The 27,311-nt window shown below is 43.3% G+C and overlaps 1 protein-coding gene across 4 annotated transcripts in view; it reads right to left on the reverse strand.

Annotated features, from left to right (window-relative positions):
* Positions 1-3,299: 3,299 nt before the first annotated feature.
* LOC110537787 (clathrin interactor 1) overlaps positions 3,300-27,311 on the reverse strand; it is a 38,106-nt gene continuing 14,094 nt past the window's right edge. The window contains exons 2-12 of one of the 4 annotated variants that reach the window (XM_036937807.2): positions 16,913-17,017; positions 15,446-15,542; positions 15,224-15,332; positions 12,094-12,267; positions 10,852-11,032; positions 10,441-10,687; positions 9,915-9,996; positions 9,337-9,414; positions 7,603-7,877; positions 7,304-7,439; positions 3,300-7,135 (exon numbers count right to left, since the gene is read on the reverse strand). In XM_036937807.2, coding sequence (XP_036793702.2) covers positions 6,780-7,135; positions 7,304-7,439; positions 7,603-7,877; positions 9,337-9,414; positions 9,915-9,996; positions 10,441-10,687; positions 10,852-11,032; positions 12,094-12,267; positions 15,224-15,332; positions 15,446-15,542; positions 16,913-17,017 — 1,840 coding nt within the window. In that variant the 3' untranslated portion in view covers positions 3,300-6,779. Of the gene's footprint in view, positions 7,136-7,273; positions 7,440-7,602; positions 7,878-9,336; positions 9,415-9,914; positions 9,997-10,440; positions 10,688-10,851; positions 11,033-12,093; positions 12,268-15,223; positions 15,333-15,445; positions 15,543-16,912; positions 17,018-27,311 lie in introns of all 4 variants that reach the window. The other 3 variants (XM_021624174.3, XM_090192782.1, XM_036937808.2) reach the window with 3 other exon arrangements.

Raw genomic sequence — 27,311 nt, forward strand, 5'->3', positions numbered from 1 at the left:
CAAAGGCGTTTATTGACAATTACATGAAGTTGATGCAAGGAGTCAATATTTGCAGTGTTGACCCTTCTTTTTCAAGAACTCCGCAATCCGCCTTGGCATGCTGTCAATTAACTTCTGGGCCACATCCTGACTGATGGCAGCCCATTCTTGCATAATCAATGCTTGGAGTTTGTCAGAATTCGTGGATTTTTGTTTGTACACCCACCTCTTGAAGATTGACCACAAGTTCTCAATGAGATTAAGGTCTGGGGAGTTTCCTGGCCATGGACCCAAAATATCGATGTTTTTTTCCCTGAACCAGTTAGTTATCACTTTTGCCTTATGACAAGGTGCTCCATCATGCTGGAAAATGCATTGTTCATCACCAAACTGTTCCTGGATGGTTGGGAGAAGTTGCTCTCGGAGGATGTGTTGGTACCATTCTTTATTGATGGCTGTGTTCTTTGGCAAAATTGTGAGTGAGCCCACTCCCTTGGCTGAGAAGCAACCCCACACATGAATGGTCTCAGGATGCTTTACTGTTGGCATGACACAGGACTGATGGTAGCGCTCACCTTGTCTTCTCCGGACAAGCTTTTTTCCAGATGCCCCAAACAATCGGAAAGGGGATTCATCAGAGAAAATGACTTTACCCCAGTCCTCAGCAGTCCAATCCCTGTAGTCCAATCCCTTTTGCAGAATATCAGTCTGTCCCTGATGTTTTTCCTGGAGAGAAGTGGCTTCTTTGTTGCCCTTCTTGACACCAGGTCATCCTCCAAAAGTCTTTGCCTCACTGTGTGTGCAGATGCACTCACACCTGCCTGCTGCCATTCCTGAGCAAGTTCTGTACTGGTTGTGCCCCGATCCCGCAGCTGAATCAACTTTAGGAGATGGTCCTGGCGCTTGCTGGACTTTCTTGGGTGCCCTGAAGCCTTCTTCACAACAATTGAACCGCTCTCCTTGAAGTTATTGATGATCCGATAAATGGTTGATTTAGGTGCAATCTTACTGGCAGCAATATCCTTGCCTGTGAAGCCCTTTTTGCGCAAAGCAATGAAGACGGCATGTGTTTCCTTGCAGGTAACCATGATTGACAGAAGAAGAACAATGATTTCAAGCACCATCCTCCTTTTGAAGCTTCCAGTCTGTTATTCAAATGCAATCAGCATGACAGAGTGATCTCCAGCCTTGTCCTTGTCAATACTCACACCTGTGTTAACGAGAGAATTACTGACATGATGTCAGCTGGTCCTTTTGTGGCAGGGCTGAAATGCAGTGGAAATGTTTTTGGGGATTCAGTTCATTTGCATGGCAAAGAGGGACTTGCAATTAATTACAATTCATCTGATCACTCTACATAACATTCTGGAGTATGTGAAAATTGCCATCATACAAACTGAGGCAGCAGGCTTTGTGAAAATTAATATTTGTGTCATTCTCAAAACTTTTGGCCACGACTGTACTGTATTAAAAATTAAATACAGAAATGTTGCATTTACATAAGTAGTCACACCCCTGAGTCAATCAATACAATACATGTTATAATCACCTTTGGCAGCGATTACAGCTGCTAGACTTTCTAGGTAAGTATCTAAGAGCTTTGCACACACCTGGATTGTACAATATTAGCACATTATTCTTAAAATAATTATTCAAGCTCTGTCACATTGGTTGTTTATCCTTGCTAGACAGCCATTTTCAAGTCTTGCTATAGATTTTCAAGTCGATTTAAGTCAAAACTGTAACTAGGCCAATCAGGAACATTCAACGTCGTCTTGGTAAGCAACTCCATTGTATACCTGTCCTTGTGTTTTAGGATATTGTCTTGCTGAAAGGTGAATTTGTCTCCCGGTGTCTGTTGGAAAGCAGAATGAACCAGGTTTTCCTCTAGGATTTTGCCTGTGGTTAGCTCTATTTAATTTATTTTTATGCTAAAAAAACTCCCTAGTCCTTGCCGATGATAAGCATACACGTAACATGATGCAGCCACCACCATGCTTGAAAATATGAAGAATGGTACTCAGTGATATAGCCCCAAACATAAAGCTTGCATTCAAGACAAAAAGTTAATTTCTTTCCACATCTTTTGCATTTGTACTTTAGTGAGTTATTGGAAACAGGATACATTGCAAACAGGATAAACTCAGTAACTGTTTTAAAGTCACCATTGGCCTCATGGTGAAAACCCTGAATGGCTTCCTTCCTCTCCAGCAACCAAGTTATGAAGAACGCCTGTATCTTTGTAGTGACTGGGTGTATTGATACACCATTCAAAGTGTAATGAATAACTTCATCATGCTCAAAGGGATATTCAATGTCTGGTTTTAAAATGTTTACACATCGACCTTTTTTGCAAGGCATAGAAAAACCTTCCTGGTCTTTGTGGTTGAATAGTTAGATTACTTGTTAGATGTTACTGCACTGCCGGAACTAGAAGCACAAGCATTTCGCTACACTCACATTAACATCTGCTAACCATGTGTATGTGACCAATACAATTTAATTTGAATCGATGTTTGAAAATCACTGCGCGACTGAGGGATCTTACAAAGAATTGTATGTGTGGGATACAAATCATGTGAAACACTATTATTGAGTCCATACAACTTATCAAATCCAATTTTATTGGTCACATACACAAACTGGACTTGCTAAACAAAGTTTTACTCCTGAACTTATTTAGGCTTGCCATAACAAGGGAGTTGAATACACATTGGCTCAAGACATTTCAGTTTTGAAATGTTATTTAAGTTTGCAAAAATGTCTAAAAACATAATTCCACTTTAACATTACTGGGTATTGTGTGTAGGCCATCGTCACAAAATCTCAATTTAATCAGTTTTAAATTCAGGCTGTAACAACAAAATGTGTAAGGTGTGAATTCTTTCTGAAGCACTGTACATGCTTTAATTATACCCATCGTGTTACTTATGAATCACTTTAATGTCCCACTATCCCCTTCTTCCATCTCTGGTTCAGCCATCCCCTCCTTCACTCTGATTCAGCCATCCCCTCCTTCACTCTCTGGTTCAGCTATCCCCTCCTTCACTCTCTGGTTTAGATATCCCCTCCTTCACTCTCTGGTTTAGATATCCCCTCCTTCACTCTCTGGTTTAGATATCCCCTCCTTCACTCTCTGGTTTAGATATCCCCTCCTTCACTCTCTGGTTTAGCTAAGGAATATTCAGTGAAAATAATACTATACAAGCAAAGTGACTGTTGATGTTGCCATTTGGTTTGTCAAGGAGTATCACTAAGTAACAACAAAAAATTAAGATAACAAAATAGAAGCTTTGCGTGATAAATAAATGGCATTTTAATCATGATTTAATGAAGAGTTTATTGAAATACATAAAACATTGTTGAGTACAATGAAAACAATATGTACTGAAAAGTAAAGAAACTAGCTTATGAAAGAGCCATTTTATCCTATTTTTCACATTTGCATAAACTAATAATGGTTTTTAGTAACTCTCCCATTCAGTCAACATGATGTAAATTAACATATTCCAGTCAGTTTCATATTTGAATATGTAATATTATACAAACACTATGGAATAATCTTGAGTAATAAAATAAACATTTGGTCATTTGAAACAATGCCTCGGAGTATGACAGAAAGGTGTGTTCTTTTGCCTCTGTGTGCACAGCAGCAAATGGAGAAATCTCTCTCACACACACACACACCCTTTGAAATAACCTTCACATTTGGGAGATGCAAAAAAACACTGCTTTCAGCCTTCAGTGGAAGGGAGAGTGATGAGGGGGTACCACTGGGCAGGTCAGAGGGACTCAGCCCAGGTCTCATCTCTCTCTCGGTCTGTCCCCACTCTCCCGTTAAGAGTGCTAGGCAGGTATGCAGACAGTTTCACTCATCAAAGTCAATAGTACCCCCCCTTCTCCACAGTCCCATTAAACCCTTGCTCCCCATCACCACCAGGCCTGACAGGCCACTCCGGATGGCCACACATTCATACACCTACCCACAATGACCTCGCAACACACACGTCATACCAAGCTGTGGCATATATGGGTTTAATATCCATGAATATACTTAAAAGGACTCGAACGATCAAGGATCTCAATCAAATAGTGATTTATTCTTGTGTCAGCCTCTGTGACCATACTCATGACAGACAAGGCATGGGTTTCACTGTGAGGCACCATAGAGCAGGAAGGAGAGGACAGCCTCTGTCTGGGTAACACTACCAATGCCACTGTACATGATCACATTGGGATGGAAAAGCATATGAATCCCAAATGGCACTCGAATCCCTTTATAGTGCACTAGACACTGAGTGTACAAAATATTAAACATTAAGGACACCTGCTCTATCCATGACAGACTGACCAGGTGAAAGCTACGATCCCTTATTGATGACACTTGTTAAATCCACGTCAAATCAGTGTAGATGAAGGGGCGGAGACCGGTTAAAGAAGGATTTTTAAGACAATTGAGACATGGATTGTGTATGTGTGCCATTCAGAGGGTGAATGGGCAAGAAAATATTGAAGTGCATTTGAACAGGGTATGGTAGTAGGTGCCAGGCGCACTGGTTTGAGCGTCAAGAGCTGCAAAGCTGCTGGGTTTTTCACGCTCAACATTTTCCCGTGTGTATCAAGAATGGTTCACCAACCAAAGGACACCCAGCCAACTTGACACAACTTTGGAAAGCATTGGAGTCAATATGGGCCAGCATCCCTGTGGAACGCTTTTGACACATTGTAGAGTCTATGTCCCAATGAATTGAGGCTGTTCTGTGGGCAAAAGTGTGGGGGGGGGGGGGTTTGTACATTCAGTGTGTTGGGAACAGGGTGCCATTTGGGACACAACAGCAGAAGCTGGTGCTTGTGGTTAACAGCTTTGCTTAATGCTGATTCTGATGGTTAACCTCTTAAGATGGTAGAACAGGCAATAGAACCGAGGGCATTGAAAGTTCAGCTTAAAACATGCACCAGTAACAGACTGTAGGTTTCAGATATTCAAATGTAATCGGACTTCAAAACACAACAAAAAAATTACGAATTTAAGGACTTGGGGTACTTCTTTGTCCTTTAGGCTTGCTCTCCACGTCATACGGTCCAAGACGTCGTCAATAACGCAAAAATTTATTTTTTTGCACACCGAAAATATATTTACATATGGTCAATGAATTATGGTAAATATGAGGTAATTCCTGAACATTCTGATGACAGGTTTGAAATAGAGAGATGACAACATGAAAGTAGAAAAGGGACAAAGTAACACGCCTACCATGTTTTTATCTGGTGTAGGAGAGACGCCTTTCTCCTTCTTTCAAAAGTATACTGTATATGCCTTCAAACATTTACAAAATCTCACATTAGATAAGCCACAGCCCCCTCCCCTACCCCCAAAACAAATTCAAACTCTTGATTTATACAGTACATACACTGAACAAAAATATAAATGCAACAAGTGTTGGTCCTGTGTTTCATGAACTGAAATTAAAGATCCCATAAATGTTCGATACACACAAAAAACTTCTCAAATTGTGTGCACAAATTTGTTTACATCCCTGTTAGTGAGCATTTCTCCTTTGCCAAGATAATCCATCCACCTGACAGGTGTGGCATATCAAGAAGCTGATTAAACAGAATTATCATTACACAGGCGCACCTTGTGCTGGGGACAATAAAAGGCCACTCTATAATGTGCAGTTTTGTCACACAACATAATGCCACAGATGTCTCAAGTTGAGGGAAAGTGCAAATTGGCATGCTGACTGCAGGAATGTCTACCAGAGCTGTTGCCAGAGAATTTAATGTTAATTTCGCTACCATAAGCCGACCTGCAACATCGTTTTAGATCATTTGGTACTATGTCCATACCGGCCTCACAACCGCAGACCACATATATGGCGTTGTGTGGGCGAGCGGTTTGCAGATGTCAACGTTGTGATCAGAGTGCCTCATGGTGGCGGTGGGGTTATGGTACGGGCAGGCATAAACTACGGACAACAAGCACAACTGCATTTTATGGATGACAATTTGAAAATACCGTGACAAGACCCTGAGGCACATTGTGAGGTATTTGTGACCAACATATTATTTCCAGTCATGTGTGAGCCAGGGCCTAATGAATTTATATAAATTCCTCATATGAACTATAACTCAGTAAAATCAATTAAATGGTTGCATGTTACATTTATATTTGTGTTCAGTATACGTAGGTAACTGGCAAAACAAAGGAAACACCTTAATAAAGTGTCTTAATAGGGCGTTGGGCCACTAAGAGCCAGAACAGCTTCAATGCACCTTGGCATAGATTCTACAAGTGTCTGGAACACTATTGGAGGGATGTGACACCATTCTTACACAAGAAATTCCATCATTTGGTATTTTGTTGGAGGTGGAAAACAGTCTCAGGCACTGCTCCAGAATCTCTCATAAGTGTTACAATGGGTTGAGATCTGGTGACTTGGCTATGACATATAGTTCACATCGTTTTTATGCTCAGCAAACCATTCAGTGACCACTCATGCCCTGTGGATGAGGGTATTGTCATCCTATTTGTACATAGCCATGGTAGCCAAAATAATGGCTTGCTCAGCATTTGTATACATGACCCTAAGCATGATGGGACCATAATTGCTTAATTAAATCAGAAACCACACCTGCTTTCAATATTTACTAGAAGTGTTTCCATTATTTTGGCAGTTACCTGTATATTTCAAAAGTAGGGATTGAAGGGCAACACCATCAGATATTTTTCAAGTATGAGCTTTTCCTTCAAAATGGTGTATTCTGACATACTCTTCAACACAAATCCTTCAGCGCCCTCATTTCCCGAAGTTGACGAAGTTTGCGAAGGCATCTTGTTTGGGTTGCACCATGGCAGTGTTGACCATGGGCTGCCCCATGCCCATTCCTGGCATACCCAAGGTGCCTTGCAGGCCCATGCCTGAGGGGGCCACGCCCAGGTTCATTCCCATGATTCCCTGATTGACAGGCATTCCTCCCATTCCCATGGTACCCGTTGCCATGGTGGGAGGCATGCCCAGGCCTATGGCCCTGGCGGGCATCATGGGGTTGGTCGGAGGTCTGATGGGTGTGGCTGTAGGCTGGATGTTCATATTCAGGCCTCCAAAACTCTGAGCCAGGTTGATGGGTGACTGGACTCCTGGAAGCAGGGGATCTGAAATGAAAAATGAGGCACTATTACTGTCATTTCAATCTCCCTGCACTGACACACAGATATTCAGATATTCAGATATTCATTATTGAGTTGACACCCAACAAAGATAAAAGTAGAGAGCTTGAGTTAATAACAGACCTTGCTGTAGAATATTGAGGCTTGGCTTACAGTTGGTCGACTGCATACCAGGAGACAGGAAGTCCAGGCTGATATTGACACTGGGGTCCGACCATGTTGGGGGGAGGGAGGGCTTCTGGAGTCCCATGTGCTGCGGCAATAAGCCCCCCTGCATTGGCCCAAAGTTCTACAACGATCCAAAGAAGAGACAAGACATTTGTCTATCCTACAACCACACAACATACATCCTTCTTTGTATTCACAACGTAGACATCTTCAGTGATAATGAGGCTCCTTCATCTGTAACAATGACTGGTGTAGTGAGTTGGAGGCCTGTGAGCCACCCGTACCTGTGATCTGGAGATGGGCAGGCCGGTGTTGGCGACGCCCACACTCTGGCTACCACACATGGAGAAGGTCATGCTTTGGGAGGCGCTGAGGGAGGTGCGATTGGAGCCCATTAGGTCAAAGAGCTCAGCTGATGGCGGGGTGGGGGCCGAGGCTGGGAGAGGCTGGATGCTACCAAACAGGTCTGTGATTGGCTGAGACGGAGTGGTAGTGGTGGCTGGAGGACTGGAGAACGCATTCCAGTCCCCAAACTCACCGTTCCCATTGGACCCTGGCCCTACGGAAAGAATAGAGAATCATTTAGAAAATGAAAGAATTCACCAGATATCTATGAATCTCTAACCAGCCTTATACCAACAACTCTAAATAAAACTGTGTTTTTTCTTTGAAAAAAATGAATGAGTTGATGTGCTTATCTTAAAATGTTTTTTTTTATTATCCAGTGTTCAGTTTTGTTTTTCCAAGTCAACTTGAAGAGAAATGAATAAGGCATACATGTCCCATTTCTTCTGAAAGGGCGATGTGCACCCTGTCAGCCAGGGCGGGTGAACAATGAAGGTAACAGATATCGCCCCGAGGGGAGTACCAGCACACACAGCCCAGTGCTGATGGGACCTGACACAGGACAGAGTGTGTGCTAACACTAGGGCCAGAGGGTACTGCATGGGAACACACACCACACACACCTGGCCCAGAGGGTACTGCTTGAGCAGGCACACGCGCGCGCGCACACACACACACACACACACACACACACACAAATCCAGGGAGGACTCTGACAATGACTAATTAGTATACACAAGAGTGTACAAAACATTAGGAACACCTTCCTAATATTGAGTTGCACCCCCTTCTGCCAACAGAACAGCCTCAATTCGTTAGGGTATGGACTCTAAAAGTTGTCAAGTTGGCAGGATGTCTTTTGGGTAGTGGACCATTCTTGATACACACAGGAAACTGTTGAGTGTGAAAAACCCTGCAGCGTTGCAGTTCTTGATACACTCAAACCGGTGCGCCTGGCACCTTCTACCATACCCCGGTCTTTCCCAGTAACCCTCTGAATGGCACACATACACAATCCATGTCTCAATTGTCTCAAGGCTTAAAAATCCTTCTTTAACAGGTCTCCTCCTCTTCATCTACACTGATTGAAGTGGATTTAACAAGTCACATCAATAAGGGATCATAGCTTTCACCTGGATTCACTGATGTGTACGTCATGGAAAGAGTTTTGTCCAGTGTAAATCCAATCTAGATAGCAGATAAACTGCCAAAGACTTGCTGCTGGGGCCCTCTCGTCTTCCCTGTATCCCGCTCTCTTTTTTATCCATCCATCTATCCATCCAGAGCAGAGGGTGGAGGATGGGGGAGGTAAGCTGTGTCAAATGGGAGCTGACAGGTGTCTGTCCTCATAAGGCTCAGGAGGTAGTGACTCATCAATATTTCAAGACCTTCACTTCCACAGGACAGAACAATACGTGGGACGCAACCACAAACCCCTCAGCAGGAACGGGAGGGGGGCCTCTGGATTCTCCTAATATCTCTGTCGTGGGTGCTTCTGTACTAAGGTATTCACCTCTTCTGCTCCTAGGTTTATGAAAACATTTCTGCTGGACTTAACCTGACTGCTAGGTCATTGGGAAGAGGGATCGGCCTGCCTAAGATTAATGGTCGGAGCTGTGATACAGAAAGAGGATACTGTTCAGACAATGGAGCGAGAAAGCGGTGAGACATACCGGCTGATGAAGGGAGACTGGCTGAGGCAGCTGGGGAGGAGAAGTCAGCAAAGCCACCGATGAGGTCTGAACTTCCACCTGGATGGCACGCGCATGCACACGCCCACACACACACACAGTGAAAGAGTGAGAACAGAGTGTGACAGTGGAGGTGATGAAGATGTCTTCATCTTCGTCCCTACCAGAGTGTATGACTGAGTGTGAGAGACAGGCCCCAGCTGTTTGGTTGAAGGCGGCAAGGACACGATGAACAGGGACAGCAGCATCTGTGTATGTGTGTGTGTGTGCATGCAGCACTCCCTTCCCACCAGAGACTGGCTCAGCCTCAGACAGCTGGTCATACTCTGCTACCACACTTCTCTCCTCTAGCTAAGCTGCCTGACATCTGGGCCTCTTAGGCCTGCCCGCCTCCTGCCCTCCCCTGCTCTACTACTCACAGACGATTCTGGAGGAGCGGTTCAGGGCAATTCTATACATCGATGGCTTTGAGCCATCTTGCTTTGGAGTGCCATCACTTTGTATACCAAGCTCTTATTGTCTATACCACTTTGACTCATTAGATAAGTGATGGGTCTTACCTGCTGGTGCCGCATGAATGGACCCAGAGTCCACCATCAGAAGGTCTGCAAGGCCACAGCTTGAAGTCTGGCTGACCGACGTCTGAAGAGGAGAGAAATAGAATGGCTCTTAAACAAGCTGTTCACTTTTAAATGGAGTTGGAATAAAACAAGGGGCTACCCTTCCTAAAGCTGCCACAAGAGGGCAGCATTAGTCTAGAAACAGTCAGGAATAGGCAGCCCAGGAGCTCCTGCTGTTCACTATTCCTGCTGCCATCCACTTCTATCATCTCATTAGACAGTCAGAAGAGACACAACACGGCTTGCCTTCTGTCCCACAGGAAATGATCACCATCTTGTGCTTCAGTCTCAATAAAAACGCACTGATGAAAATAGATGGCGCAGACAATCCGCAGACAATTCAACAGTGTTCTCTATAGGCTTCAAAAGCAGGTGCTGCATGGAGTCCATCCCTGCTATAGGCCTACGCTGACGTACAGCAGCGGCCTAGGTCAGTGGTCAGAGTGGTACACGAGGGCAGTGGTACCTTTGCGTCGTCTGCGTCCAGACTGCTCCTGTCCCCTGTGTAGTGTGCGGCGGCCCCCAGGTCCACGGTTTTGGACGGGACGCCGCCCCGTTTGCGTGTGGTGGTGGTGGTGGTCTCTGTTGCCTGGGTGATCTGGATGCTCTTGGTGGTAACAGTCTCCTCCTCGTCTTTGAACTCCAACCCCGACAGACTCCCTGACCCCGACAACGGCCGGCCGTTCCGCGATACCCTGTCCTCGTCGTTGTCACTGGGGGGGGAGAAAGAAAAGCCCCCCCAAAAACACAAACACATTAAAAAGGAGTGAAGATTATCTTGTACGTGTCTTTCAAGAAGAAATGATCCGTCATTAAGCAGATTTGTATGAACTTAATAAGCATTTTGGCCGTTGTACTTAAATACACTCGGCGGTACCTGATTCTGTCAGGCGAGTCATCCCTCTCCTTCTTGCGGAACTTGTTAATGGTGTCGTCGATGGTGCTGCCGATCTTGTCGCTGATCTCTCCCAGCTTCTCGCTGAAGGGGAAGGCTCCTTTGCTCTTGTCCCAGTCCTCATCCCACTTCCCTTTGGGCTCCGAGTCAAACATTTCTCCCGCTGAGGGGCAGAGGGGGGTAACGGGTTGACACGTGCAGAAAAATGTGTTTTGGTACCATTAACATGTGTTGTAGCTATGCCGAGTGAGCCTCACTTCACTAACACGAGAGGCATTGTGGAAATGCTCTGCATCTATCTGGAATGCCAAATTATGATTTGCAACAGACAACTGTTTATCGCGCATTGAAAATGGGCCCCATTGCCAACACAAACATTGCAGAGCTACAGTATGTCTGCTGAAACAGAACGAGCATCCTAGATGAACATCCTAGATGAATGTCTCGCTGTGGTATTTTGATCCTGTGTGACAAAAATAAATCCCTTCCCTACCACATCACTAATTGACAAATGGTTTGACTAATGAAGTGGGAAATCACAGCAGCAAATCAAAGATATCGGGAATCAAAGGGAGGAATCAATGAACAGCGCATGGAAATAAAGTGCAAACTCTAGTGAGTTGTCTCCAACCCAATCCTAATGAAATGGCAAGGGACCCGCCAGCCCCCTTGATTAGATATCAGAATAGCAGATCAGAAAGCAACAAATCAAAAAAAAAAAAGAAGATTTGTGGAAGATCTATTCCGTTACATGAATGGTGAGGTTTCTCTCATACAAACATGATCAGAAATCACACAGATGAAGATGTGAGAGGAGATAAGACGTGATTGGCCCCAGAGTGAAAACAGCTCTAATCAAAAGATCAATGAGGAGGAGGAGGAGGAGTGACGAGAGAGAGGGAGAGGTCTGTGGGGAATAGAGGAGGGGAATGAGGTGTGATATTCTGGAAGCCTTCCGAGTCTGTAGACTGACAGACTGAGGCCTGCAGAGAGAGCGACTCCAGGTAAATCAGTCAGTGTGTTTACTTACTTACTTGAACCTTGTATGTCTGCTTACAGGGAAAATGCCCCCGCTGACTGACGTACCCGTACCAACAGCATAACGTCTATTTCCCCCCGTCTCATTTTGTGAGAGCACGGAGCTGAACGACAATACCACATTCTCCACACCGTTAGCAGAGCATCACAGATTACTTGCCCTCTCCCCCGCGTGGTGAAACTTACGGCTGGTCTTGCCGAATCCTCCTCCAGTGCTGTCTGAGGACACGCCGATGTACTTGTCCTTGTTCTTCTTGGCTTTCTTCCTCTCCTCCCGGAGCCGGTCGTCATCCTGGACAAACTCCACCATCTCCTTCACCTTCTGACGCACGTTGATGCCCTGGTCCTTCCCACTCTCATCTGGCGACGGTAAGGGGGAACACAAGACACAACAGGATAGGAACCTTAGTATACAAGCATTCACCAAATTAAAAAGTAAAAAAATAAATAAAAATGCACTTTTGACTTCACACATTCGTGCCAACATCCCAGGCACCGTTGTTTCACTGCCACAACAGGCCTGTCCTGGGGACAGTTTTCGCCTCAGCAAGGACTTTATGTAACATAACCTAGCTGTACTAACGCCATGCACCAAATGCTAATTCTTGAGAGGGAAGCATGAAAAAAGATTACCGTGACTTTAAATAGCCCTACTGTAAATATGTTGGCCTCCCTATTTAAATATTTAAATGGATGCCATCACCCAAATACATTTGTTATTGGATTATGTGTAGCACAAAAACACAATATCCAATGATTAAAATACAGAGGCAACTTTACCAGTTGTGAATTTCTCAAGATAAACTGAACTTCTAGAGAGAGAACCCACATTTATGGCTACCTATCCTTAAGGGACAGTAACCTTGATGAATGTAATGAGATTTAGGCTTCAACGTACCTAAACATTATCTGAACAAAGGTCTGTGTGCATCTCTAGACAGGCTAGTTTAGCCTATAGATAGACCCAGAGTCCTAAATAAGCATTACTGGGTAACTGGTCTAACCACATGTACATTGAGTCATTCAGTCACTCACTGAAACTACGAACATAAGAGGTCTCTGAGGGTCAGTCGCTTGGCTCTAGGTTCAGTTGTGTAGACTGAAATGAAGTTTAAAGCAAACTGCTGTACGTAGTAGTTCAGCTCTGGAAACAACGTTCTGAGCCACTTCTAACTGCTAAATGTAACTGGAACCAAAATGGTGCCTCCAAAACATTTTTTCCCCTGAGCATGTTAAAAGTATTGATGCAATGTCATTCCTCAGTTTTTCATAACCACCAACAATAAAAGGGATTGTGGCGAAGATGCGCACGACTCCTGCTCTCCTCCTCTAGTTTGTAAATCTTTATTAATTCCCAGTTATAACACAAATATTTATTTAGTCTTATTTATTTAGATCACCATGTATGTATGTATGTATGTATGTATGTATGTATGTATGTATGTACAGTACCAGTCAAAAGTTGACACTCATTCAAGGATTTTTCTGTATTTATTTATTTTTTAAACTATTTTCTACATTGTAGAATAATAGTGAAGGTATCACAACCAACAGTCTTGAAGGACTTCCCACATATGCTGAGCACTTGTAGGCTGCTTTTTCGTCACTCTGCGGTCCAACTCATCCCAAACCATCTCAATTGGGTTAAGGTTTGGGGATTGCGGAGGCCAGGTCATCTGATGCAGCATTCCATCACTCTCCTTCTTAGTCAAATAGCCCTTACACAGCCCGGAGGTGTGTTGGGTCATTGTTCTGTTGAAAAACAAATGATAGTCCTAAGCCCAAACCAGATGGGATAGCGTATCGCTGCAGAATGCTGTGGTAGCCATGCTGGTTAAGTGTGCCTTGAATTTTTTTTTTTAAATCAGAGTGTCACCCACAAAGCACCCCCACACCATCACAACTCCTCCTCCATGCTTCACGGTGGGAACCACACATGCAGAGATCATAAGTTCACCTACTCTGCGTCTCAGAAAGACACAGCGGTTGGAACCAAAAATCTCAAATGTGGACTCATCAGACCAAAGGACAGATTTCCACTGGTCTAATGTCCATTGCTTGTGTTCCTTGGCCCAATCAAGTGTCCTCTTCTTATTGGTGTCCTTTAGTAGTGGTTTCTTTGCAGCAATTTGACCATGAATGCCTGATTTACGCAGTGTACTCTGAACAGTTGATGTTGAGATGTGTCTGTTACTTGAACTCTGTGAAGCATTTATTTGGGCTGCAATTCTGAGGCTGGTAACTCTAATGAACTTATCCTCTGCAGCAGAGGTAACTCTGGGTCTTCCTTTCCTGTGGCGGTCCTCATGAGAGCCAGTTTCATCATAGCGCTTGATGGGTTTTATTTGAGCTGTTCTTGCCATAATATGGACTTCGACTTTTACCAAATAGGGCTATCTTCTGTTTACCACCCCTACCTTGTCACAACACAAATGATTGGCTCAAACGCATCAAGAAGGAAAGAAATTCCACAAATTAACTTTTAACAAGGCACACCTGTTAATTGAAATGCATTCCACCTCATGAAGTTGGTTGAGAGAATGCCAAGAGTGTGCAAAGCTGTCATCAAGGCAAAGGGAGGCTACTATGAAGAATCTCAAATCTACTTTTTTGGTTACTACATGATTCCATATGTGTTATTTCATAGTTGTGATTTCTTCACTACTATTCTACAATGTAGAAAATAGTAAAAATAAATAAAAACCCTTGAATGAGTAAACTGAATGTGTCTAAACTTGACTGGTACTGTATGTATGTCTCCTGCTGAATCTCTGTCCTTAAGACAGCTACAAGGTCTCTATTTGACAGGGACAGCAAGCCATGTTTGGAATGCACATGTTCAGAGTTTCTCACATTCTCGTGACGACATTAGCCTCGAAAGCATGCGTTGTTGTGCCACTGAAAACACAAGGCGAGCTATTCAGGCTAGGTCTAGCACACAAAACATGTACAGAACCCATCAAAGGCTTTTACCTCTGTCATAGCAAATCACAAATGCGTACAGTTGGTATCCATAGAGAAACTCAACTTGAAGATTTAAATACGGTTAATTTGTGCACATTTCGTATGTGCATATACCAATTTAAAACCAGAACATGATGGAACTGACTTCAGTACTCCAGCATTGGAGACTTCCTTCTCACTAATGAATTCTCCTGGGTTTTCCATCTGAGAACCAACAGTCTCACCACTGAGGACATCCTGATTGGTTTAGAAGAGAAGTGTGGGATGGTTATGGAATTAATAAACACCTAGGATTAGGCTTCACACTTTTCTTCGTCGTTCTGTGCTGCGCCAGCCCCAAATGTTTCCTTACCGACAAAATGGTAGTTTTCCAAGGAGCGAAGGTCGTAGATGTGTTCCCTCGCACTGGTAACAACTCGCTCCGATCCGTTCCTGATGAGGTATGCAAGTAGTAGTAAGGCCTGGGGGAGAGGTGCAACACAGTTAGAAACAACACGGCACTAGGCTTCCTCACCGCAATCAACATGATCGTATGAATGATACATGAGCAGCGTAACAGAGAGACTCTCCACACCTTGTAAACTCTCCTCCAGTTCTTCTTGTTGTCTTTCAGCATTCTGGTCCACAGCATGTTCATGACCTCGGGGAACTGCTCGTACATGAACGTGGATCTGAAAGGTAGATCAAGAAATATGGATGGGATTAGTGGTAAATGCACAACTAGGGCTTGGCAATATTGCCACCAAAAAATTAATATGTATATATATCGTTCTTTTTCAAACTTATGGGCGATTCACGGTGTACAACTATATATATATATATTTTTAACTTCTCTCTAAATAAGTTTTGGTGTACAATGTAAAGTCAAAACTCCGCATTTCAAAAACAGTCTGCAATAAACGAATGAATTTGCAGTTTGTGAAATTATACCGTGGCTAACTATAAGCCTTCAACAATAAGGCCAACTAATAATTTCATTATTTGATCAAAATAGTTTTACCTGCTTTTTTGAAATAATCACTGATCTGGCTTTCAAGTCAGTCTAGGAAAATGACATTTGTGTTACAAGTAACCAGAACCATACACATCCACTAATAATGACTCACTTCTGGTAGCAGGCATTATTGAACATGAACACAGGTCTCAAAAACAATCTCACAAGCACATGCCCACACTGCTAGTGAGTAGCCAGCTAATCTTTATTTTTAAAGTCTAGACAACATGGATCTATTTGCTTGCTAACAAGGGAGAACAGTTGAACTGTAATGAATACACCCTCCTGTCTGTCTCCAGCTGTTTGAACAACATAGCCTGTTCACTTTGTTTAGATGTTGCCTACCTGGATAAGATGACGCTTATTTCTCAGGATGAGAACGAATTGCAAATTCCTTAAACAAATGCATATTTTTATGTTCATTGCATGTTTATAAAACACAGACTAAACAGCCATCGCATAACAGTCTGTGGCTGTTGATGATTATAGGTGGTACGTGGCAGCGCAATGTCGCGAGCCACAGAAACGGAGGATTCATTTCCCACAATCGTGTTCATTGATACTCCAGTCTTGGTAGGGTCTGCTCTATTAAAAGAGTTGGGAGTTGAGACATAAAAAGGGGACTGTTACAAAAGGTTAAGATATTTTCTATTACACTAAAATAATATCTCAATGTGTTTCGGTGCCCATATAACCGATTATATGTCTGACCAAACCTCAAACGCAAATAGCGAGTTGAAACTGCTTATTGTCAGAGAGGAAGAAGTGATGTTTCATGTCTTTGTTGTTGTGAGTGGCAGGGGGAAGGTCTTGGTGTCTGTGCGAGTGGCAAGGTACAGTTACACACAGCACAGAAGGAGCAAAGGATACAAGACCAAAAAAGACACAAAATGAAGAAAAAAACCTATGAAAAAAACTTGATTCTTGCGATACAGGTCTTTGAAACATGGCACTAAAACATACATATACAGCCCAGCCCTAGGCACAACTACCAGCCTAGTTTTTGTAAATGTGAAAGGACAGTGTTGTGCAGTGGTTGTCCCTTACTTGGCAATCTCTCCCATGAGCTGTCCAGAGGGACCCCAGGAGTCATCGTTGGTGGCCTCTCGCACCTTGGACTCGATCTCAGAGTAGTTCATCACCACATTAGTGCTGCAAGAGACATGAAACATTAGGCTAATATAAGAATCACATCAATAAAAAAAACATACGCGCACACACACACTGAAAGACACTGGTGTATCATATACAGCTGAAATCAGAAGTTTACATACACCTTAGCAAAATACATTTAAACTCAGTTTTTCACAGTTCCTGACATTTAATCCTAGTAAAAATTCAATTTTAGGTCAGTTAGGATCACCACTTTATTTTAAGAATGTGAAATGTCAGAATAATAGGAGAGAAAATTATTTATTTCAGCTTTTATTTCTTTCATCACATTCCCAGTGGGTCAGAAGTGTACATATACTAATTTAGTGCATTGGTAGCATTACCTTTAAATTGTTTAACTTGTGTCAAACTTTTCAGGTAGCCTTCCACAAGCTTCCCGCAATAATTTGGGTGGATTTTGGCCCATTCCTCCTGACAGAGCTGGTGTAATGGGTCAGGTTTGTAGGCCTCCTTGCTCGCACACTCTTTTTCAGTTCTGCCCAACATATAGGATTGAGGTCAGGGCTTTGTGATGGCCACTCCAATACCTTGAAATTGTTGTCCTTAAGCCATTTTGCCACAACTTTGGAAGTATGCTTGGGGTCATTGTCCATTTGGAAGACCCATTTGCGACCAAGCTTTAACTTCCTGACTGATGTCTAAAGATGTTGCTTCAATATAGCCACATAATTTTCCTTCCTCATGACACCATCTATTTTGTGAAGTGCACCAGTCCCTCCTGCAGCAAAGCACCCCCACAACCTGATGCTGCCACCCCTGTGCTTCACAGTTGGGATGGTGTTCTTTGGCTTGCAAGCCTCCCCCTTTTCCTCCAAACATAATGATGGTCATTATGGCCAAACAGTTCTATTTTTGTTTCATCAGACCAGAGAACATTTCTCCAAAAAAAGTACGATCTTTGTCCCCGTGTGCAGTTGCAAACTATAGTCTGGCTTTTTTTATGGCTTTGGTTGGTTTTGGAGCAGAGGCTTCTTCCTTGCTGAGAGGTCTTTCAGGTTATGTCGATATAGGACTCGTTTTTACTGTGGATAAAGATACTTTTGTACCTGTTGCCTCCAGCATCTTCACAAGGTCCATTGCTGATGTTCTGGGATTGATTTGCACTTTTCGCACCAAAGTATGTTCATCTTTAGGAGACAGAACACGTCTCCTTCCTGAACGGTATGACGGCTGCGTGGTCCCATGGTGTTTAGACTTGCGTACTATTGTTTGTACGGTTGAATGTGGTACCTTCAGGCATTTGGAAATTGCTCACAAGGATGAACCAGACTTGTGGAGTTCTACAGGTCTTAGCTGATTTCTTTAGATTTTCCCATGATGTCAAGCAAAGAGGCAGAGTTTGAAGGTAGGCCTTGAAATACATCCACAGGCACACCTCCAATTGACTCAAATGATGTCAATTCGCTTATCAGAAGTTTCTAAAGCCACGACATCATTTTCTGGAATATTCCAAGATGTTTAAAGGCACAGTGAACTTCGTGTATGTAAACCTCTGACCCACTGGAATTGTGTTACAGCAAATTCTAAGTTAAATAATCTGCCTTTAAACAATTGTTGGAAAAATTACTTGTGTCATGCACAAAGTAGATGTCCTAACCGACTTGCCAAAACTATAGTTTGTTAACAAGAAATTAGTGGAGTGGTTGAAAAACTTGTTTTAATGAATCCAACATAAGAGTATGTAAACTCCCGACTTGAACTGTGCATTGTGGAGCATGATCTATTTCATATTCTGCATGAAGAATGTCTTGTACTTGGCATGACAGTACATGGTGTGTTTTGAGTATTAGGGTAGTGGTGTTAAGATAGGTAGGGGTAAGGCTGGTCTTAACAGACTTCTGATTTAGCCTATCATGTCCAGCAAAGGCTTAACTCCTCTGTTCAGACCGGGCCTGTTCTGAGAGCAGCTTGGGAGGGCTCCAGATGTCCATAAAAATCAATGTGACTCAGTGTGGACCATTTTGAACAAATCAGCCATTTCCTGTCAGGTCTCAATTCACTCCCATCACCATACCTGCCAAATCACAGAGCAGTCAGATTGGCAGGAAACAGCTGGGCTCGACACAACTATCTCCTCTGAACTGTCAGAAGGAGCGTCAGAGTGGGCCACTCCAGGGTATAAAGACAGCAATTAAATTGACTGATGAGGAAAAAGGGTTCTCAAGATCTATCCTGATTCGAGAAGCAGCTTGACCGGATTATTATGACAACTCAAATAGACACCCATAACCACTCAGATTAATGAAATATGTACCAGCTGACAACAGGACTCATTCATGAACTCTACAAGGTGTCAAAATAGTTCCACAGGGATTGGACTGGCTCATGTTGACTCCAATGCTTTCCACAGTTCTATCAAAGTTGGCCAGATGTCCTTTGGGAGGTGGACAATTCTTGATACACAGGAAACTGTTGAGTGTGAAAAACCCAGCAGCGTTGCAGTTCTTGATGCACTCAAACCGGTGCACCTGGCACCATAACCCTTTCAAAGGCACTTTAATATTTTGTCTTGCCCATTCACCCTCAAAACACACAAACGCAATCTGCGTCTCAATTGTCTCCTTGTCTCTCCTCAAAAATCCTCCTTTAACATGTCTCCTCCCCTTCATCTACAATGTTTGAAGTGGATTTAACAAGTGACATCAATAAAGGATCGTAGCTTTCTCCTGGTCAGCCTGTCATGGAAAGAGCAGGTGTTCCTAATGTTTTGTACACCCAGATGACATTCCATCCGCTGATGGAAGATCCGTGAGAGTGATAAAATGTGATGCAATGTTATTTTAGTGACTGAGATCACACCTAGGGACCAGCCGTTCTAACCCCCTGCCACAGTTCAGCCGGGTCAGATGTGAGAGGGAGTGAGTAGGGGGCCCACCTGATGCAACTAATGGAAGGTGAGGGTGAAGGGAAACAGCACTGCGATGCTCTACATCTTAAAAAAACGAGGTAAACATGGTAACTTCCGCTTGCAATGGAGGTGACAACACGTTAACTGAAACAACAAGGCAGGTCAACTATTCATTAATGAAAGAATTCACTTGTGGCATTACCTAATTGTATATAGCCAAGGGACATTCCCACGTGAAAACTGCAGGATTAAATGGGTATTGTACGCCTAGGCCTATATTTTGTCTATTGCAGTCAGCACCATTTCACCAGGTCAAATTGTGGGTGTATGTTAATGTACTTGGTGAACAAAGGTGATTCCGATTGTGATCCCTGTAGGGACTGTTCAGCCATAGTAAGAAGGGACCAAACATGACTGTGTGGATGATTAGGCTGACCCTGGGGTTCCAAAAGAGTTTGGCCCGCAACCCCCTTTTGATATCAATTTTGAGGAAAAAGTGATGCATTCAAAAGTCAATGATAACTTTTCCCCCCCAATTGGGGCTATGACAGTCTTATAAATGAGTCTAGCATTACTTCAATCTGAAGGAAGCATGGTTTGAAGTAGAGGTCGACCGATTAATCGGAATGGCCAATTAATTAGGGCCGATTTCAAGTTTTCATAAAAAAAATACAGATTTCCGATTTGTTAAGACCTTTGTTTATCCTTTATTTAACTAGGCAAGTCAGTTAAGAACACATTCTTATTTTCAATGACGGCCTAGGAACGGTGGGTTAACTGCCTTGTTCAGGGGCAGAATGACAGATTTTTCCCTTATCAGCTCGGGGATTCAATCTTGCAACCTTACAGTTAACTAGTTCAATGCTCTAACCACCTGATTACATTGCACTCCACGAGGAGACTGCCTGTTACGCAAATGCAGTAAGAAGCAAAGGTAAGTTGCTAGCTAGCATTAAACCTATCTTATAAAAAACAATCAATAATAATCACTAGTTACACATGGTTACACATGGTTGATGATATTACTAGTTTATCTAGCGTGTCCTGCGTTGCATATAATCGATTCGCGAAAAAGGACCGTCTTGCTCCAATGTGTACCTAACCATAAATATCAATGCCTTTCTTAAAATCAATACACAAGTATATATTTTTAAACCTGCATATTTAGTTAATATTGCCTGCTAACATGACTCATTGCGAACTGTGAAGACTATTTCTTCTTAACAAAGACAGCCAACTTCGCCAAACGGGGGATGATTGAACAAAAGTATATTTGCGAAAAAAGCACAATCGTTGCACAACTGTCCCTAAACATAAACATCAATGTCTTTCTTAAAATCAATACACCAAAGTATATATTTTTTAAACCTGCATATTTAGCTAAAAGAAATCCAGGTTAGCAGACAATATTAACCAGGTGAAATTGTGTCACTTCTCTTGCGTTCATTGCACGCAGAGTCAGTGTAAATGCAACAGTTTGGGCCACCTAATTTGCCAGAATTTTACATAATTATAACATTGAAGGTTGCGTAATGTAACAGGAATATTTAGACTTATGGATGCCACCCGTTAGATAAAATACGGAACGGTTCAGTATTTCACTGAATGAATAAACGTCTTGTTTTCGAGATAATAGTTTCCGGATTCGACCATATTAATGACCTATGGCTCGTATGTCTGTGTTATTATGTTATAATTAAGTCTATGATTTGATAGAGCAGTCTGACTGAGCGATGGTAGGCACCAGCAGGCTCGTAAGCATTCATTCAAACAGCACTTTTGTACGTTTTGCCAGCAGCTCATCACTGTGCTTCAAGAATTGAGCCGTTTATGACTTCAAGCCTATCAACTCCCGAGATTAGGCTGGTGTAACCGATGTGAAATGGCTAGCTAGTTAGCGGGGTGCGCGCTAATAGCGTTTCAAACGTCACTCACTCAGACTTGGAGTGGTTGTTCCCCTTGCTCTGCAAGGGCCGCGGCTTTTGTGGAGCGATGGGTAACGCTGCTTCGAGGGTGGCTGTTGTTCCTGGTTTGAGCCCAGGTAGGAGCGAGGAGAGGGACGGAAGCTATACTGTTACACTGGCAATACTAAAGTGCCTATAAGAACATCCAATAGTCAAAGGTATATGAAATATATCGTATAGAGAGAAATAGTCATATAATTCCTATAATAACTACAAACTAAAACTTTTTACATACATATATATATATATATATATATTTTTATCGGCATCGGCTTTTTTTGGTCCTCCAATAATCGGTATCGGCGTTGAAAAATCATAATCGGCCGACCTCTAGTTTGAAGTGACTGAAATGCATCAGAAAGATATTGGGAAGAATAGAAGAATATCCGGCAATAATTTTGGATGATCTGTGTAGAAAAGAACATCATTGATGAATATGCCCCCCCCCCCACCCCCTCCCCAGTCTGATTTATTGCCTGGTCTCTTCCACTCTGCTCTAATGAGTCCTGCACCGTTTGTGGGCATTGTAGAGGTAGACAGAGTTATCTTTCAGTGAAGGGGTCATAATATTTTGTAGCTTAAAAGGATCAAAAAAGATAAGAGCCTCACCTGTAGAAAGAAAACAAAAGCGCTCTGTTTATTACAACCGTTACTGACTAACCCCGGTTCTATGAACCAAGCACAATTGTATTTATTTTATTTAGGTTTTTCACTACATTATTTTCAAAATCAGGCAAACCGACATGGGGTCCTCGACCCCTAGTTTGGGACACGCTGCGCTAACCCTTCTTCGGTCATCCCTGACCAGGCAGATGTGTGAAAAGGACAGAGGAGTCAAGACTCTGGAGAATCTCAATGCCATTCTGCTCGCATCCTCTCGATTTGCCTCCTACTCAAAACCCATTGGAGGAGAAGGCCAGATGGGAGGGACCTCTGGCTTTCTCATCCAAGGGGTTTTGAGGCGGCAAGGAGTATGCAATTGAGATTCTCCCCATGGCCCAACAGACTCTTCCTTCCCCTGCAGCTGCCAGCACTTTTACTAATCATAGCCAGCACTTTTACTAATCATCCCTACTGTCATTTAGACAGAAAACAGACACTTCCTTCACTCCCACACTCAATAAATTCCAAAGACACACCTGCACAGGGAGGGAGCAGGTTGAGTGGAGAGCCAGGTACGCAGCACCGGAAGCCATTACCACAGATTGGGACATGGATGATGGAAGAGTTAGAGGAACAGAAACTTGGTCAGGTCTGAGAGATTGACGTTTGAACACCTGTTCTCACAGGGCAGGAAATGCAGCCTACATGTGCACTGTGCACAACCCTAAGCCGACATGTTTCTTTCTGCAACTCGCAGCAAAAGGAAATCTGTGATTAAACCAGCTTTTGGAACGGATCCCTGGATTTGGCAGAGGACTTGAGATGGATCAATTTACTCTGGTTTAGAATAAACTAATAACATCCAAGAGGGTTTATTAAATCCAGAAACGCAGGTTCACAGATTAGTTCAGGTTCACAACACATGCCAAGCTCTCCCACATGTTGCTGATGGCAAAAAAAATAAAAAAGATCACATTTTATGGCTCTAGAGCCCTATCGATAGGAAGGGAGATTGACTTAATTCCTGACCCTAATATCAGCCTAGCGAAGAGATCGGACAATCCACAACACTACATGGAAAAGCATATTTACAATTCCCCTCCCTATTCAACCTATTTCACACTCAGTCTATTTGCCTACATTTGTTTGCACACAGTAACCTACCGGGGGTCTAGAGTAGTGGAGGTGGCCCTAAAGGAGTCTGCATGAGTTTGTGCATATATTATGACAACATTTTGTGAAGTTGTTTGTTTGTTTTGGACTTCGGTTAGTTCTTTTTGGGCTGTTCGGGCACACAATATATTTTCTGGAGGCAAGCCAAAGTTCAAAGTCTAAGCCGCTTCGTCAGCGGTTGGTCAACAGTAGGGATTCTTCAATAAAGTCTGTAGTCATTCAACAAGAGATAACCCATTTTCATGCACATTGTTTAATTGAAAAGTACTGTACCAAACATCTTAGTTAGATTTAAAATTGCGGGGCTTAGATCTCTTTGGCAAAAACAGGTAAGGTAATGACAGATTTCTTAAATTATCATAGATTAATTCTGACTTTTTAGGAAGTGAATACTGGTTGCAGTGTCTCAAAATGGACAATCAGAACTATTGAAGCTTTTTTCAAACATTTTTAAGCGGAGGTCTTTGAAGGGAGTATGCGAGCACACTCCTTCGGTTCGGCTAGCTGACGCCTTAAGTGACCACTGGTCTGATTAGGCTAGTCAAAAGCTGGCTGCTGGCTGGGTTTAGCCAGGGCTTTGCCACAGACGGGTGCTCAGATCCTTAGGAGGTCAAGGGTAAAGTGCTCAGTGACAGATGGGAGGACAATGGAATAGAGCTGGGGAAAGAATGACGAGACGAGAGAGATGAACGAGCCAATTATATCAAGTCTGCAAGTAAGCATTTCATTGCACTGTACTCAAATGTATATCATATGTATTTGACGAATAAACAAACTTGAAGCCTGAGATAACGGCCAACCGATCACCCATAGGCTACACAGAGACTCTAGATCAGGGATGTCCAACTTTGAAGGGGTGGGGGCCACAAAAAATCTGAACTCATCATGTGGAGCCGCAGTGGCAGCCGCAGTGGCTCGCGGGTCTGTGTACCGACATCCATACCCACACATGCAGTTAGAGCTGCAGTTAGCCTTTTGGGGGCTCTAGGTGAATTTTTGTTGCAGAACATTTTAGCTTTTGAGTTCAAACGCAAGTTTGCTGGAATTCTACATATTTTGCCATAAGGCGGAGAGAAATGTTTGCAGTTTTTAATATATCTGAGTGAAAGATCAATAGGGGCTTCTGGTCAGTAATTCGACCATGATTACTACAAGTTTATACGGCTGGCTAGACTACTGTAAATTACCAATCTAAAAAAAATGTGTGTGTCAGTGACTGACAAAACTGCTGATGCACAATCAAATGTTGAAATTTCACCTTGTGTATTCTACTATTCTAACTCTCAACAGCAAGTTGAGACCCTGATGAAGTTAATTTATCTTTTTTTGGGGGGGGGGGGGGTTGATTCGCAGGCCTACAAAAAGGGGACTCTGCTCTAGATCAACAAATGGCCACAGCTCAAGCCGGTTTGTTCCAAACAGAACATTGGGTAGAACTGGACATTCAATGAAACGGAATACACTTCTTTAGGTGTATGAAGCATGTGTGCTTCATGGTGGATGGATTAACAAACGCAGAGAGAATTTATACAGTCAGTGTCCATGCACCAGCATGAGTGACAGAGAGCGAGAGCTTCTCCACAGCAAAGCTGCTCCAAGATGAGGGAAATCCTAGTCCACTGAATAATGAATGACAGCGGTTTATAAAAGCAGATGGCCTGAACGGCAAGCGTACCGGCGATGTGCTTACATTTCAAACAGCCTAGAAAACACACACACCGACAGAAGGGCCCGCTGTGTGAAAAATATTCAGCTGAAGATGAGACAAAAGAAGGTGAGCAGTGGCTCTGACTGAAAGGGAGAAGGAAACAGACAGAGCCCAGGCTTCCCTTCCAACTCTCTGCATCCTGGGCCTCTTTGTTCAGTAGGCCCGCCGTTGCCGCGTCTGTTCTGCTCAGGATGTGCCTGCTTATTTACACATGCAGTGGAGAACACAGCCTAGCGGGCCACTGCTGAAAAGCCAAAGCCCTGCACATGAAACAACCTCTAGTTGCTCCAGTCCTCACTCTCCTCTCTCCCTCCTCCTACACTAGAAGATAAACATCACCTGCTGCTTCTGAGGAACAGTGGTTCTAGAGGTCAGTTTTCAAATGGAGATAGTGGTGAGAGTAATGAAGGGGACACAGGGGACAACAGCAGCGAGGGAGGGAGGGAGGTTGAGAGCGCTCCGCTCACTGACGCTCATTAGAAGCAAGAGGCACTGGACGGACAAGGACATTTGCCAGGGAGAAAAGTCCCTGGGGGATGCAGCCTGCAAGCTCGGTTGATCTGGAGTAGGTCTATTCCTGAAGCTACTCACACAGAAGTGGCGCTGATCACACTGCAGTGTGCTGGGAGGATATAGAATACTGTACTGCTGGGAGTCATGCCTAGGAAGATCATTTACTGATAAAATGTATTTGCAGGTTGGCTGATGGACTGAAGTTCTGTTCATTACTGTAGCCTAAAAGGATCATTTGCATTTGCTAAAAGGGTGGCTCAGTCATGACATGGTTCAGCCTAGACAGTGAGGCCAGCTAAGGGCAAGCTGAAGAACTTCTCAAAAAGCGTTGGAAGAAAACATGGACGGATCATTTCTTCACGTTTGTCTTCGCAAGAGTTTGCGAGTCCTCAGATCTTATCAGAGCGAGAGTTGTCAAAACTCCCCTCCTCTCTCTCATGTCTTCAGGAGCAGGTTTCCTCTGCTCCCTTCAACAGATCACATCTCTCCACATAATAGTGCAATGTTTGACATTTTTCATTCTCCACAGAGTGACGCCTTCTGAGATCTCCCCACACAAAGCCATCAGTCCCGCCATGATATTGATCTTACTGCATTAGATGGGACTTTCTGTCCATTAACTGGCAGAGAAAGTCAAAAGAACTAAAAACACAGCCAGGACATGAAGAAGCCGTCATAGGGGATATTGTTAGTCAAATCAATGATATCATCAATATCATGGTTTGTCATACTGAACACAGGACTCATGCCTTCACAAAGACAGTTGGAGTGGGCCTTGAAGCAAAGTCATCATTCAAATAATAAATGACTTCTCTTGCGCAATAACAGATGGAATACCTTTGTATTATAACCTACAAGAAAAATAAAAAAAACTAGAAAGAAATACTAGAGGATCACTCTCAAAGTTCCTCCCATCAATGTCTCAACTTAATTCTCAGACAGATATAATTGATCAGCCACAGAGTACTCAGAATGACCTCTAGGTATAGGCTATACGGCCCAATGACCCATCGACTAGCCTCTCATCTCAGGCAGCATCCACTACTGTCACTTGACTGCAAGCTCTGTCCATAAAACAGGCACTCGACTGGAGCCTCTGTCTGCTATAGAATAAATTATTGTTATGTAACAATAGCAAGCACATTTGTTTCCTGGCTGGAGAAAGTTATGTTAATGGTTCTGTTCAGTATTTAGAGAAATTAACAACAGCTCTGGTGGACATTCCTGCAGTCAGCATGCCAATTGAACGCTCCCTAAAAACTTGAGACTAGAGGTCGTCCTTTGAAACGTGGACCATTCTTGATACTAGAGGTCGACCGATTAATTAGGGCCGATTTCAAGTTTTCATAACAATCAGGAAATAGGCCTTTTTGGACAATGACATTGCAATCCATGAGGAAACTGCGTGGCAGGCTGACCAGCTGTTACGCGAGTGCAGCGTCAAAAGGACCTTGTGGCAGCAAT

The sequence above is a fragment of the Oncorhynchus mykiss genome, chromosome 12 (genome assembly GCF_057628025.1).
Source record: "Oncorhynchus mykiss isolate SJ-2025 chromosome 12, ASM5762802v1, whole genome shotgun sequence".
Classification (NCBI taxonomy): domain Eukaryota; kingdom Metazoa; phylum Chordata; class Actinopteri; order Salmoniformes; family Salmonidae; genus Oncorhynchus; species Oncorhynchus mykiss.